The sequence below is a fragment of the Lissotriton vulgaris genome, chromosome 4_1 (genome assembly GCF_964263255.1).
Source record: "Lissotriton vulgaris chromosome 4_1, aLisVul1.2, whole genome shotgun sequence".
NCBI classification, from domain to species: domain Eukaryota; kingdom Metazoa; phylum Chordata; class Amphibia; order Caudata; family Salamandridae; genus Lissotriton; species Lissotriton vulgaris.
Window position 1 is genome coordinate 747,741,264 of NC_141691.1, and position 16,855 is coordinate 747,758,118.

Below are 16,855 nucleotides of genomic sequence, written 5' to 3' on the forward strand. Positions count from 1 at the left end.
TGTGTCACCACTGGAAGTGGGGCCCAATCCTCAAAACACGACCATTGAACTGTGTTACCCAGAAATGTTGAGTTCACAGCTAATTCTATAACTACTGAACCTCTGTCACCAATGGCTCCAAACCACATCTATATCACATGGTCATTGACCATTCGTGTAACGAAGAAAAAAAACATCTATGTAACATAGGTATGGTCGTGTTCGAACTGTTTAAATAAACAAGATTTTAATATCTGTATAATCTTCCAAAATCCTAGTAGCAGAGAAACGTTGTTTGTTGAACAAATTACTAGGGGCGAGAGACAACTATAAATAAATTATTTGTTCATAGTTAATCTGAGCTGACGCGTTACCAATTCAGAAAAGGGGGTGGTGATGGACAGAGTATCTGAATTAAGCAGAACACTCGTACCCAGTTAACAGATCAGGGCTTGATCCATCACCGAGAAACAACCACAAAGGTGCACCACAATTTTCATCAAGACAAAGTATTACTAATAAATCACGGAAAGATGATGTTTTTCTTGTTTTTTCAATAAGTCTTTATTTTCAACCATTAACACCGTACAGCCGACGCGTTTCGTCCCACTGGGACTTCTTCAGGGCTTGTTTTACACAAAAGTAGTGCTTTTCAGTTGATAGTCCACATCAGGAGTCTATATGGTGCCTTTCCAAGTATCGGAAATCTTTGTAAAGGCTTGTTGTATAATTTGGCCGAGTCTTCAGAGCTTGTTAGGTCTCGGAAGCTATCAGATGTGGGTGATGCAGGATCATTAGGAACTGTGTTGCCTCGTAGTAGAAAAATATTTATAGATCATGTAAATCTGTGTTAAATTCAAATGTCCAATGGATATAATATTATATATACCACTTTAGACGAAGATGTGGGCACTAGACATCAGTAGGCCGATCGTAATAAATCGTCCTGCAGTCATCCACAAAGCCTTCGTCCTTGCTGGAGTCCGTCACCGATCCACCCAGGCACAGTAATGGTGGGTGCCATACAGTGTGCACACAAACCCCTAGTGTAATTTGAGGGGATTATATACTTGCTTGGGGAGAAAGGAAGTCAGGTGCTGTTAGCAGAAAGGGTCCATCGTTATGCTTCATTTTACTTGATCCATCACCGTTTTTTAGCTCACTGCACCATCCCAGCTCAGAACCTGGCTACATGCAAATTAGTCTGTCCCTGGCCCAGTGCATCATGGGAACAGGCAGACCAAACTACCAAGCCAATTCTTTTACTGGGAAGGAAACAAGCTTTTGGGGACCGGTTTCTGGCATTACAGCAGTCTTCGGCCCGGTTTGCTTGAATCCTGATGGTGCAATGAGCAAGGGACTCATGTCTGAGCATACCCTTCCACGCTTATGGTGGACAAAATGATTCAGAAAAGGGGGTGGTGATGGACAGAGTATCTGAATTAAGCAGAACACTCGTACCCAGTCAACAGATCAGGGCTTGATCCATCACCGGCTTGGTGCAGTGAGCTAAAAAACGGTGATGGATCAAGCCCTGATCTGTTGACTGGGTAGGAGTATTCTGCTTAGTTCGGATGCTCTGTCCATCACCACCCCCTTTTCTGAATTGACACGTTATCAATGGCAGGAGAATTCACTGAGGCACAAATTAAGCTATTTTATCTGGACCCGGATACTTCGCTAACTGGAGCTTAGAGGAGCACACAAGAGTTTAATGGAAAATGAACTTTTTCAGGGTCTTGATGTCACTGTGCAGGAGGAAGAGGACATTCACTGCACAGATAAATTAATAATGGATCAGTTATAAATGGTGCAAGTGCTAATAGTGTGTTTTATAAAGATTTTTTTATTAGGTTATAATCTCCACTGTTAACAACACAAATGTGGAGGGGGCGGGTCTTAATCTCCTCACCCCATAGCACCATACACCCACAAGGTTGCATGTATTTAGTAGCTCTAACTCCAGAGCTGTGCGAGAGGTTTAAAGTCACTAGACCCAGGACTACCGTTTCACGGCTAAACAGACAATACTGCAGAGCTAGGGAACAGAATATCCCTCCCTCTTATGGTATAATGGCGCCGCCAACAGAGGAAGCTTCTAGTGATGGAGGTAATCTCCCATAACATCCAGGCACCGAGAGACAATTAGTAAACAACGAAGCCGACTGCTGCAGTTCTATTCGAAGGACGCTTGGCTCCCTATATGCCCAAGGTCCTTGAGGGCTCTCCTCAGAGATGCAATATATCAAGCGTCCACACTGAAGGCTTGGGTCCTCTGCCCACTCAATTACGTATGACCGAGGTAGAAGATTACAGAACCTCTCATGGGACCAGGACTTTAGAAGAGCGCTGGGGGTGGGAGTTGGAAGAGGGCAGGCCCTGACCAGGACTTTAGAAGAGCGCTGGGGGTGGGAGTTGGAAGAGGGCAGGCCCTCTGATTGTTTTCTTGACCTATTCATTCAACTCGAGTAAAAAACTTTCAACTATAGGGTGAACAAATATTTGTGTATCTGTGGGACGTATTCCGACATTGTACAGACATTGTACTCAACAGGAAATAATAAATAGAGCTGAAGGAAAGATACTAAAAGCAGTATGTTAAGGGAGGCATGAAGGGCACTACCAATAATCCTTTTTTTTTCTTTCAGATTTTTGTTGTTGTTCTTGTAGTAGCTAGGACATGGAGATGGACGCAGGGCCAGGGCAGGGCAGGGCAATTTGGCAATGCTCAAACTTTGGGTTTCAATGTGCACTAGAGCAAATCCTAGAAATCCAAGTGACATAACACAGAGAGACAAATGAATTATAATATTAGCATAAGGGTGGCAGGTGCAAAAAACCCAAAGTATTTTGGATTCCTCTATCCCTTTAGGTAATAAGAATACTTGCTCCAAAATGTTGGAAGATGCCCTCATGGACAAACATTTTCAAAGATGTAGTCCATGCTGATCTGGGCAGGAAAACGCAGCCTTCTCTCACCGTGGGCCATGTCTGTAAGAGGATAAACAAGACTGCCAGATCTGCTTCAGAGGAGCAAGGAAGGACTATTGCTTTACCCACTACACCACTAGGGATATGTACCCTAAACAAAACGTGAAGTGTGCTTGTTTAACTTGTAGGAAAACTCAAGACTGCACCTGAACCTAATTCAAGCTTTTGCCCTAACTACTGGTGGGGTATCCGCAATCAAGAGTTCTCCCATATGCGATTAACAGTAGGGAACTCAGCGGGTGGAACGCCACAGGGGAAATCCTAACTAGGTTCTTTCTTTTCTTAAAATAAGCACTGGGCTGCACATTGAAGCTATTGTGTCTATAGGTAGATTTTTTAGTTCTGAGCTATGTTGATTGCATTTGAGTAGCCAACCAAAGTTGTGGAGGTCATGCTAGCTGCTAGGTGTATTTCCATGAAGTATACAGCACAAATAAGTGGCCTGGTTGGTAGTCAGACCCTTTTCCAAGCCTAACTGTCAGATATTTAGTTTTTTGCTTTGTCTTTGTCAGAGCGTTTGTGATACCACAGTGGGACCTTAATTTGGTCCTTAGATTCCTTAGATTTCTCATGTGTACTCCCTTTGAGGCAATACACAGCAGCTTGTTGCATCTTGTGACCCTAAAGACTGCCTTCCGTGTTGTGATCACGTCAGCTTGTTGCATGAGTGAGCGCCAGACCCTCTTGGTGCAACCACTCTTCACCACCTTTTTTCAGGCAAACTGTTGTTAAGGGCCAGGGTGACCTTCTTGACAAAAGTCATGGCTCCTTTTCACACTCGGCAATAAATCACCCTCCCAACTTTTTTTGCCTCCACTCACCCCACAAACGAGGAGGAGATACTTCATCGGTTCCAAGAGCTTTAAGGTTTTGCATAAAATGCAGAGTATAGCGGTGGACAGTCTCTCGAATAAAGAAACGTGATACGGTGCAAAAAAGGACTCGGTCTTGCAACAAGAACTGCTACGCATTGGCCAAAAAGCAGCCTCTAGAAGGACTTAAGGGCACATTCCACCAGGCCAAGCCTGCCCCCTCTCTGTTGGCACATGGATTGCCTGTTCTTGACATCTATCTAGCCACGATGTGGGCCTTTTTGCACAAGCTCTACTACCCCGATAGCCTGGTGTCTGATGCGTTTGATCCTTCAATTCGTTTTTTTGGTCTGAGCCCACTCTGAAGACGCTCCACGTTCAGAGGGTACTGCTTTTGTATCTATTCTAGGGTGAGGAATCGGAAGTTGGAAGTATCCATAATAAGAACAAGTTTGCCATTGCTAATGCTCTATGTGGTGAATATTCTAACTACAGATTCCTCATTACTTTTCCAGCTATCATTTCTATGGAGTGGTTTCTTCCATCTAAAAAGGTCCCAAATTGGAGATCTTCTCACACGTACCCCCAATTGTTTTGTGCTCTGCATCCAAGGGCACTGAAAGAATCAAACAAGAAACAAACATCCATGTGCAGGGGTGGCATTTATATGTGAAGGTGGGGTAATTCTATGTGGCCACGCTCCATCACTACCCGGTCGGAACAATGCCAATGTGAGGCTAGATGCTCTCATCTAGTAGCACGAGGGAGCACTGCTATGAACAATTTCTGGATCCAATCTGGCACCTGGGAAATATTTCACGGGTGAGGCATATGCAGTTAGCTAGAGTATCCACCACAAAGGTAAGAAACTTAGTCATTACGTGCAGTTAGTTTGCTTTCCCCGTTATCTTAGATTGTGTGTTCTGCAGATTGGTGCCCCGCGGTGCGCTCTGCTCACTCATAAGAGACCCCTGTGGTTGCAACTGTTTGTTACTGATATGGAAGCACAGACTACTAAAATCTTGTGTCAATTGAGCTAGAAATATAGCCTGGCTCTCACCAGTCCCCCCCCCCCCTTTAGTGAATGGGGGAGCACAAAATGCCCCCAAACCAGCCCACAGCCTCTCATGCCCCTGATGCTCTTCCCGTTCCACAAAGGTCCTCCACTCACTTTTAGAGCTTGTTTAGAGCACGTGGTAAATGGGAGCAGGTTTATCCCAGCAATGGAGAATCTGCATGTGGATTCTGACCCGTAATTCGAATTCTACCTGCTATTCCACCGTCAGGGGGCAAAAACGTAAAATAAGCAGATTTAGGTGCAAGTATACCAGCTGTCATTATTATTTTCAGCCACACTGTATCACTGCAATTCTGCCCACTCTAAATCGGGGATAAAGCCTCCTAATAACGGATTATTAATTTCCAGGTAATCTAATTATGAGCTCATCTTTTGTAAAGCGCTCTGATATCCGCAAGGATCTTGTTCGCGCTCTATAAAACTTTCAAAATAAATAAATAAATATGCATCGCCTCCATCTTGTGTAGACAATAATCTCAAATGAAACCGCTTGCTCAAATGTGTTCATGGGAATTGCCTATAAGTATCCTGCATTCGTTCCCAGTGTTTTTTAATTTAACTGATAAAGAAGCTTGGGATTTCACTAGTAAAACAGTAAATCTTTACTGGCAGCAATAACAAATGTTAATGGTATTCCTCGCCAAACTATAAAACAGTTTTAAGAGAAAATGAAATACTACATTACCAACGTGGTTACTCGGTAGCACGAACAGACCAATAAGAGAAGTGGATGGATAAAATAGCTGCTTTTAGGGCGCCAAAAATTAGAAAGATGATACAGATAGCATCCTATTTAAATGCTTCGAGGCTCACTCCTTTGTCATCCATGCGCCCGCCCTGGGCATTTCACCCAGAAGTGCTTTCGGGTACTTGAAGAGATGCGAGGCTCATTTTAGTGATTGATGGGTGTTAAAACATTGGATCCCTTTTATTTGCTCTCTTCGTACACTTCCAAACCGTACATAATCATAGTGAAACTCGTTATTAAGCTAGGTGACTCTAGTTAGAACAACTAATCGTTTAAACCCTTATAGGAGATGTTGAAAGCAACAAGAGCTTTGAAGACTTACACATCATATGAGTCTATTGCTGCTCCCAATCCACGAGGATTGTCACCTATTTGACTTGAGTGTTCTTTTAGAATCATCATCTAAAGCAGGTCCATAACACAACATGTACTACACACTTGAATGTTATGGGTGGAGTGTTTTGGCATGATCCCACTGCATTATAGTAGACAGCCTTCCTGTGTCAATAATTCACACTTCAATTTTTGTTTTGGTTATGTAAACTAATATGTTTCCCAACTGTAGATGTTATTACTTTATGGCACTGTGTAATAGTTGTTTGAAATGTTTTCACGAAAAGTATGCCGGGAAAAGACATTACTATTGCCTAGCTCGCAACTTCATCTGCTTTTCTGTACATTTTGATACTTAAAACCTCAATGGTTTGCATCACTAATGTCACGCATGATCTTATCTAAATTAAAAAAGTCACCTAGTCCATTTTCCTCCTACATTGAACGCAAGTCACTTTGACATGAACTTCCTGCAGTTTATCCAGCTCTATAAATACTACTTTCTGATGGATACTTCGATACTCGGCGCCAAGAAACCAATCGGTGTACGTGCGCTTTATAAGAAATTTTAACATAACATAACCTCAGATTCCTCCATTTAGAATATCCCCCAGATGCCAGACTGGATCCAGGGAATTTTGTAGTGGTGCATTTGATCAGCAACGGGTACAGTGCCTCCCTTCCTGTTCACAGACAAGTTAATTACCGCCCCTACGTGCTGACATCAGTTCCTTTCTTTCTGTGCCTTCCGACATGGACTTGGTGCTGTGCTCAAAATGTGTTGTTCTTCCACTAACTCGGAAACTTTTCCAGTGTGCTATGGAATGATGTCCCTTCTGAAAACTCCAGAATTGAAAGTGCGTCTCTGGTGCTTGAGATCTGGTCATGGCCCTTTTGTGTGACAGATGCATCCTAATGCATGCTATGGCGATTCGAGTCCTGGAGGTGAAGTGCATGCTTTGATCAGAACCTACTCCAAGTTGTGTAGTTGTTATTGTGTCTGCTCCACTTCCGACACAACAGCTTGAGGTAAATCCAACTGCAAGCATAAGAAAGTGAAACGGGACTCAATTCCATGTTGCCACTCTGATTCCAAAGATAAGGCGTCAAGATGGTAGTTGCACTTCCTAAGGTGGTGCCAATACTCCCTCAGTTTCCCAGGTAGTCTTCAATCCTGCAGCATTTCCAGTCCATGCTGTAAATTGTATATGTGGGTCCAGATTCCTCTTGTGTGTTATCGGGCCCCACAGAACAGGAGCAGCCGCCAGTCAGAGCACCTCTGGTCCATCCCTCGCCAGCACAGTCTGTCCAATTGAGACCCACTACTGGGCCCAAACTGTCTCTAGTAGAGACGTGCTGTCCTGTTCCGTCTCTCACACTGGTTTCCAGTAACAATGCTACAGTTGTGGTTGGATGATCCAGTGACACACTTATGTCTAATCCTGAACTGATCTATGTTTAAGCTTTGCTGATCTCACACTACAAAATTACAAAAAAAGCACAGCCTGGTCGAAACCATATTCTTTGTCCTTCTGTTAGCTGACCAGGTGACATATACCGGGACTCTGTGACACGTATTTTCTCACCAAGCACTCTACTCCAGCAACTTTCATTGTACATGGCTTTATCAATATGCTGAAATTTAATTAATTTCCAACCTATCCCCAAGATACAGAATCCAAAAGTATTGATGCCTTTGACAAACATGCTTCTTCTGCCAACATGGCTCTGCAATCCATAAACACAGCCTGTCTTTTTGTGTGCGTGCCCTTTGAGACATGGCCAGCGAGATCTTGCTAGCAGTCCCAAAGACTTTCCAGCCTCTCTTGCTCAGAATTCATTACAGGTTACACATCCAATAATGTTATTCGCACAGACTTGGATATAACAGACTGCATTGGTTGGGCAGTTGGTACTAGTGTTATTCTTCGTAGACCTGCCTGGAAATGATCCACTGGATTCTCCAACGATGTAAATGCCTTGTTAACTGATATGCCTTTTATTGGGTCTTGCGGACAGCAGAGCTACAACCTGTTCCTTGGGCCTGTTGACACCTGAAAAACTATTTTCACATCAGTTCTGGAAATGTATGGACTATTCCCGGGGGCTGGCATACAGGCAGAGATAGATTTGCTAGTGAGGGATGGAACAGCCCAATCTTTTTCTGGGCCATGGATGTGGAGCCGGCTGACCGCAGACAGAAGGAGCACCAGTCCTCTAACTCCCCTTATCCAGGAAAAGCATCCAGCAAACTGCTTTAATTTACCCTCAACTGTGCATGCCCAACCAGTCTTGTGGTCGGACAGGATCCACCACTTCCTCCTAGATTGGCTGCCCATTGCTTTTGACAGACAGGTCTTGCAAATTGCTAAAAGCAACTGTGCCCTCCCTTATTGTTTCCTCACCACCCAATATCCCTCCCACACTAGAACGGATTTTGGAAGAATCTGTTTCTAATGATACATGAGGTTTGTCTGTTGCTTGCCAAGGGTGCCATACAGAGGATACCGGACTCGGAGGAAGGCAGGCTTCTATGACTGTTACTTCCTCATCCAGAAAAAGTGCAAAGGCCTGTGGCCTATCTTGCACCTCTGACCTCAAACGCCTTACCCCAGGAGGACAGATAAAAAATTCCCACAGGCTGTGATCCTTTCTGTTCTGGACCTGGGAGGTTGAGTAATGTCCTTGGACTTGCAGGACGCTTATTTCATATACCAGTCCTGCAGTCCCGCAAGTGTTACCTGCAACTAGTGGGCCAGAACCATTTTCAGTTTGCTGTGCTCCCCATCGACCTCACCAGTGCCCCTTGGGTGTACCCAAAAGTGAGCTTGAAGTTTATTCCCGCACCTCGATGACTAGCTGCTGTGGGTGAGTATGCCGCAGTCAGTCGTAAAAACACCTTTGGACGATGAAGGAACTCTTAACATCATTAGAAAAGGTCCCTCTTGGTTCCATCAAACAGACTTCCATTCTTTGGGCCAATACTAGACATAGGCGAGTTCAAGGCTTTCCTCCACTGCAACAAGTCTGGGACATTTAGGCTATCTGTCTGATGCTTCATGCTTGATTCTAGATGCAGATGAGGGTGGCTCTGAGGCTTCTTGGTCTCTTTGCCTCCTCGTGTATCCTCCCTCTCAACTGTGCCATGTGACACATGTGAGCCCTGGAGTGCAATTTAAAGCCCTAGTGGGCCCAGAATCAAGATTACCCTAGTGAGTCCAGTATCAAGGCTGCTTTTCACACATAAATAATGTGTACTGTGGCATGTCCCTCTCCCTTCCCCATCCAAAACGGACAGTGGTGACGGATGCATGACTTCTGGTTTTCAGGGTAGGTAAATCACCTGGTGAAGATCAAAGGGCCAGCTCCACATCAACCTTCTGTCTGGAGCTACAGGCCATTCAACTGGACCTAGAGACTTTTCTGTTGTTCATCAGGGGAGGCTGCTGCAAGTTCTCATGAAACACACCACTCCTGTGTGATACTTCAACAAGCGTATGGTGTAGGGGCCTGGTTCCTCTGCAAATAGGCTTTGCATTTCTGGAGGATACTAGAACACCAGGACATCTTCCTTGTCCCCAGCCACCAGGCCAGGGGTGCACTGAATGCCAGAGCAGATGAATTGAGGAGATATCTGGCAGATCATGAGTGGTGCCTACTTCCTGAGGTGATGCAGGGTGTCTCCGACCACTGGGAAGATCCCAGGCTAAATCTTTTCCCCACAGTTGAACGCACTGTGTCAACTATTTTGTTTGTTTGTGAGTTTCAGGAAGAATACTTGTTGGGACACGCATTTCAGCTGGAATGGAACAAGAGACTCCTTTATGCCCTCCCGCCACGATTTTCTCCTGCCCAGAGTTTGAAAGAACATCAAGAAGGACCAGGCTCAATTCATCCTAATGGCGCCAGACTGGGCCAGGAAATTGTGGTGCATGCAACTCCTGAGCATTGGGCGTCTGTCCTCTGATCAGGCTACCACTTCAAAAGGATCGCATGTCTGAGCAGCAGGGCAGGATCCTCCACCCTATTCTAAGCAGCTTACACTTCTGTATGTAGAGATTGAGCAGCGGCAATTGACTGTTTTCACTTTGCTGGCTTGCCGCTATACACTCCTCCATGAAATTAATCTTTGCCGGACACTGGGATAAATTTGTAACTTGGTGTGGTGGTCAAGACACTGACCCCTTACAGATAACTTTGTCAGACATCCTTTTCTTTGTCTTTAGTCTAGCTAAGGCTTACAGAGGGCACAATGAAAGCTTGTCAGCTCTTCAGCCTTTTTATTAGGTCGAGCCTAGTGCAGCGTGCATGAGCTGCTCTTGGAGAGGGCCTCTTGAAATCACTCCAGACTTTATGAAAGCTTGTGCATGTGGTTGTCACATTCTATTGGCCTTTGCGTGTGGCTTTCAAAAATGAAAGCACGCAATTTGCCAAAGGCGGGTGCATGTCCCACCTTTTCTGAAAATGCTTACTCCCTCGGCATCCACCTTGCCAGTGCGAGTAGTGGCGTGCAATGCGCCATCTGTTGTGGATCATGTTTCTAATTAGCGCAGTCGCTTTCACTTTTGCGGTCCGCAGCCTTGCTTGGTGCATTTGTCACCCGCTACTTATCCGTATAGCCTTTTTTTCTGTGTGTCTGCCAGTGGCATGAAAACATGTGGCACTGCATTTGCTGTTAATAAAAAAAAACAGAACATGGCAGAAAAAAATCGTGCTGGGAGAAGAAAGAGAAGAAACAAAAATAGCATTTCTCTTTCAACTCCTAAGGCTGAGATGCTGGAATTCCTGTTCAGTCTTGCAAGCGCCAGGCAGGGACAGGGTCTCTCAGTGTCCCTCAACGCAGAGGCCAGCTTCGCTGTTCAGTAACAATGGGAGAAGATACGTTTAGAGGCTGCGAATGATTAATAGTATTCTGTATAATTCTCACATTTTTCTTGGCTCGGTCTACAAAATAGTGGTGATGGACTTTAACGGCCCCCTAGAAGCCTCCTCTATTTTTTGCTTTCTAAGCTTCTGATGAGCGAGGTCCCCATTGGCTTTGGAGAGCGCGCATTCCAGGCATCATATGTGCTGTAAATTGTATTTTTGTTTCTTTAGTTTCAGGTCATGCATCTGAAATGAGGCTTGATTCTTTCGTTTTCTCCCTTTGTTTGCACACCGGGCTCTTTAAATAAATAGTGCAGCACAGGGGCCCATCACTCTTTTATTTTCATAGTTTTCCAGTAAATCTCCCGCCAGCACTAAAATGAGAGCTACAATAGCTGAAATGATCGCATAGGTCACCAGTTGGGAGAGTCTGAGCGCCCGCTTGTGTTTGTGCACCACTACAGCTTGCGCATTTCAAAGAAAGTAGTGTTTGTGTTACCTTCCCCTCTGGCATTAATGCCACTTCTTCCACCTCCAAACTCACGCACCTATCCCTTTTACCACGGGCCTTGCTGGGGGCGGAGGCGAATCAGTTGGAGGATTTCCTTAAACTGTAGGGTGTGTGCATCTCTTTGTCACCTTTTTCTTGTATGATTTTGCACGTGTTCGGGCAGGGAAGCCCGGCGTCACTTCTGGCGAGGGTTGCTCTCTGATTCTTAAGAGCTCAATGTTATTTTGGCCCCAGCACTATTTTCGATTCTGCCTTTAAGAAAGAAAATGAAAATTAGTACAGGGGCCGTCCCTCCCAATGGTTGCCATCTATCTTGTTCCTTATCTATTTGCTTGTCAGCTTATGAGCAATTGCATCAGCCAGAGAGCCCCTTTGTGGTATAAAGGTACAACAGAGGCTGCAAACAGGGAGAAATATCTGAGCCAAGATTACACTTATTAATGCTCTAAATAACCTCACGCGAGGAGCTGCCACATACCAGGCGCTGCATTCTAGCACCTTAGGAAAGTCCAAAGCCAGCCAAATCGGGGCACTGCTTCATAGCGCGGCCAGCAAACATAAACCATGTTTACAAATATCACATAAAACATGGCCGCAAGCCTACACCTCCCCCCCCCCCCCATCTCTCAGTGCATTTACCGGAAGGTGAAAGACTCAGACGGGAGGAGGGAAGTTAGGCTGTATGTATTGCTGTATTATAGTCTAAATGCTTATAAGGTCCCAAAGGTGAAACCTATTTGCTATGCCAATGCTTGTATTTACTGGCTTAGTGTCCAATAACCTGCTTTCATGAGGTTTCTTGAAAAGTTTGACATGTTCTCTTGCAAACTGTTTGTGATGCCACAGTAGGATCTTAACTTGGTCTTGACATTCCTCTTGTGGACGCCTTTCGAGCCTATGCATAGCAGTCCTCTGCTTCTTTCCGCCTTGAAGACAGTCCGCCTCCTTTCAATTATATCACCTCCATTGTGTGCGTGAACTGCAGGCACTCTCAGTGCAACAGTCCTATGCCACCCTTTGCCATACAGAGTGTTGCTCTGGACAAAAGCGACCTCCTTCCAGAAAATTGTAACTCCTTTCCATGTTGGGCCAGCATTCTTTGTTCTCTTTCCCTCAAAAGAGGAGAGGTTCCATCAAGTTGTACCCTAGGAGGGCTGTAAGTTTTTACATTAATTGTACCAAGACCATTGCGTGGACGATCACCTTTTCATGGGGTTCTTAAAAGCAGAGAAGGGAAATGCTGCACAGAAACTCGGATGTCAAGGTGGTTCTCTGCATTAGGATAGGCTATGAGCTGGGCATGAAGCAACCCCCGGAAGGTTTGTGAGCCCATTTCACTAGGTCCAGGGTAAGGCCATTACAATTGCATAGGCATTATGGGTGCCTGACCTTGATAACTGTCAGGGTGCGATATAGTCATTGGTTAAGCACGACTGCCTTGACAGCCATGTCCGGTAGGAAAGACACTCTCCCTTCACAGTTCTGCAAGACTTTCTGTTCTGAGCCCACTCCACAGACGCTCCACCTGTGGGGCGTACTGCTTTTGTATCTATTTTGAGGTAAGGAATCTGCGGTTAGAAGTATTCATCAGATAAGCCAGTTACTTCCCTCCAGTAATGCTCTTTCTGGGGGATACCCTGAAGATTCCTCATTGCCCTCCCACCTCCCTGTTCTATGGAGTTCTTTCTTTTTATGATGCAAAAGAATTGTCCAAAAGTACTACTCAACACACTCTTACCAACAATTGTTCATGCTCCACGACTGAGAACGGAAAGGGTAAAGACAAGAAATTGCCATCAGTGCACAAGAGTGGCGTTTAATGCGGCTCACCGCCATGATTTCCAGGGCAATATGGAGTCGCCAGAGAGCCACAATTCAGCACACAGCAGCACTTCTACAAAATTCTCCAGATGCAGTCTGGCCCCTAGGAGTTTTTGTAAGTTTAGGAATCTGTAGTTAGAGAGCATATCCACTAGACAAAGCATTACCAAAGGCAAAGTAACATGTAGATTTGAATGTCTTCTAATTATATACATTGTTTTGTTCTTTCAGTTCCGGCTCTGGCTTAAAGAAACCTATGGAGAAAACTCATTAGAAGATGCAGAGGAGGCCAAAAACCTTCTGATTAAATATAAGGAACAGCAGCAAGCGGAATCACAGGGACCCGGAGCTGGGCGACCTTGGAGCAGCAACTTCACATCATTATCCTCCTTGTCTTACAGCACATATACTACAGAAACCTAAGTTCCGGAGACCATGTAACCTGTCACTCCTCTTTATCTGCTTAAACTATTTAAAAATGCCAGTATCTTTTATAGACGAAGTGTGGGACTACCATTTGGGTTTGGTGAACAAAAGTGTCTCCTTATGGTGGTACTGTGTGAATTATGACTGCCTAAACACATTTTACAGTGTGTGGCTGCCTCTGGTCACCTCAAGGTAGTCTTTTAGTTATGAAGCTGCCTGCACCATGTTCCTCGTCACTGCCTCTTAAGTCCACTAGTTTGTAACTTTCACACGTGTACACCATTGGAGCACACAAAGTCCTCCACAAAGAATAGCCTTAATGGGGTGTAGCACTCTATGGAATTGAGCGTTTGCTATAGTTGTACAATTGACCTTGGCTACCTCAAAAATGTGCACAGTGCCGTTGTTGTTACTCTCGACTACTTTGCCTTGAAATTAACTAACGTATCATGACCAGCTCCAAGGAGCTCTTTTTATTCAGGTATTGCAGGACCGATTTCATTTCATGAACTGTGAGATCAACATTTGCTCAAAGTATTTAAGTCTCGAGGTAAAGACTGTGGTTTTACTTAAATTATTTGTTTCAGGAAACAAAAAAAGGTGTTATTGGTAAGAACCGGCAACAACAAACTCCCCTGTTGTGTTTTTTAAGACTAGTCTAGATGTGCCAGATAAGATGATGAAGACATTAAAATAATGAAGACACGTTGTGGCCGATTATGGTAGAAATCATTCTAATAATCCAGCTATGGTCAAAGGGTCTCAATTTATTTACAAAAGCTCACAAATCGTTTCTTTGCACTAAAGTGTTTGATCCAAGTGTTTCTTCAGTATGTCTCCTTGTTGAATAAATGGATATTTCACGTATATTAATCGTATTCACTTATTTGAAAATCATAAATATCTGGATAACGGACCACCCAGACGCTGATGACGCCATGTGACTCGACTATTGTTGCAGCTATAAAACTGCATTTTGATTTGACCTAATTAGGAAATGTAGAGTGTAACTGTTTACTGATGGTAGTTAGGGGCTTTCATTATGAAAATTAATGATTTTACAGTTGAAAGTGAAGGACAATAAATAAAGCTCTGAAAATGTGGGAGAAAGATCGTAATAAAATAAAATGTCAAAATAACTAAAGAAACTCCAGAACTAAAGTGTAGTAAGGAGAGACCATGGCACAGATCCAAACTTGGCCGGATCACATCGGCAAGCCTGTAGACAGAGAGACTTCAATCAGCTTCCAAATCGTGTTAAACCTGACACCATCCCATTCAAATTATAGCCTTGGAACCCGAAGTATCGGGCTCTACCGGCCATTAAAGGTCCGCTACATCGTTTAACAAGGAAGCAGGCCAATATTGGCGGTATAGCCCGCTCCGGAGGGCTCTAAGGCTATTCGATCATTCCGGCCCTAGAGTGTAGAATATTTGTAAAAGCAAAGGCCTCTCTGAACCCGAGGGGGTTTAAATCCCCTTGGGCTCCGAGGGGCTTTAGTTCACAGCAACAGGTGTGAAATGAAAAAACATTGTAATGTTGCTCTCTGGGCTTCTACTTACCATTAGAAACCTGGTGCACTCCATTGTCTTCAATGGAGCTCTCAACATTCCAATGTTCTAATAAAAGTAAGCCACTTGTAGTAAATGAGTTCCAGTGGCCAAGTAAATAGTGTTGATAGAGTTCTTTATTCAAGATAAGAAGTAGAGCAAGAGCAGACCCTCCACTGCAGCAGTGTAAAGGCCGGGTCTCAGTCAGGTTCCTTTATCAAGTACTTTATTGGCAACTCTGCTTAACGTAGCATGAACGATCACAACAAGTCCTCTGTCTCCCATCAACTGTCCCACCCTGGAACCCCACAAACACGTTCCTATTCTAAGAACCTACCCACATTCCTAACAAGAATACTACAACACAACACATCTTCCCCCTTACAATAATAAATAAACAAAAGGAAACTATATACAACACAAAGGAGAAAAAAGAAACAAATAATAAATTGATTAGACTAACATATAATCTCTAAGTCTGTGAGGAGTATGAATGACTCTTCCAAATCTACCCAATCTCATTGTATCAGTACAAGTTTGTTCACCCAAACCTTCACCTTCTATGCAATTACCTTCTTCAATTCTTTCTTCATCTTCCATTGCATCTTCCACTTCATCTTCCCACAACCATTCCCCAAACATAGCTGTAGTTTCCCCAACATCCTCCTCCTCTGCTTTTTTTACATTTTTACACTTAGCTATTCGACTCATATGCCATACCCGACCATCGCTAACTCTGGCCGAATTTTTCAGACACTCCACAACCCTACAAGGTTTGGAAAAAACACTTTCTCCCTTAGCCACTTTTCCCCACTTCTTGGTTTTTACCCAATCTCCTACTGCAAGTTCTTCCACCCTTGTCACATTTTTTCTTATCATAGTTCCTTTTGTACACTTGTTGTGCTTTAATGATATTCTCCTTTACTTTTTCTGGTGACCATTCAACATGTTTCGTACTATCCATCCAACCAGTATTGTCCCTTGTGATCGGTTCCCTACCCCTCATCATCACAAATGGACTCAAACCAGTGAGAGAAGGTGTGAGACGATAACCCCACAACATTTTTTTAAGCTCAACTTCCCAATTCTTTTTATTCTGGCATGCAATTTGTATTGTCCCTTTAATGACTCGATTAAATCGCTCTACAGCTCCATTACCAGAGGGATGATATACAGATGTCAACGCATGTGAAATACCATTCCTTTAAAAAAAATCTTCTACCTTCACTGCTGTAAAATGTGTTCCATTATCACTGATAATTCTTTTAGGCAATCCTTCTCTCAAGAATACACCCATAAGAAAGTCGATCACAGTCTCTGCATCAGCTTTTTTGACAATTTCTAATTCAACCCATTTACTGAAGTAGTCTATTAAAACTATAATAAACCTACCCTCATACTTGTTCTGGACTGGACCCACAAAATCAATTGCAATCAAATCCTACACCATTTCAGGACATTTTACTGGTGACAATGGTGGTTTTAACGTTGTCAAGCTTTTATCCGAATCCGCACATTCCTTGCACTCCCTCACCACTCTTTCCACCTCAATATCTACACCTGGCCACCAATATGAACTCTTAACTCTTTTCTTGGTCCTAACAATCCCAAAATGTCCTTCATGACATAAATCTACTATTCTTTTCCTCAGGGTTTTCGGTGGTACAACCTTTCCTCCTCTGAAAACAGATCCTGACTCTACACTCAACTCACTTCTTACCTCCCAAAAAATTCTTTCT

The 16,855-nt window shown here is 43.9% G+C and overlaps 1 protein-coding gene across 1 annotated transcript in view; it reads left to right on the forward strand.

The window, feature by feature from the left end:
- DUSP22 (dual specificity phosphatase 22) overlaps positions 1 to 14,432 on the forward strand; it is a 388,641-nt gene extending 374,209 nt beyond the window's left edge. Inside the window, exon 7 of the mRNA XM_086965050.1 lies at positions 13,371 to 14,432. Coding sequence (XP_086821176.1) covers positions 13,371 to 13,562 — 192 coding nt within the window. The 3' untranslated portion in view covers positions 13,563 to 14,432. The remainder of the gene's footprint in view (positions 1 to 13,370) is intronic.
- The last annotated feature ends 2,423 nt before the right edge of the window (positions 14,433 to 16,855 follow it).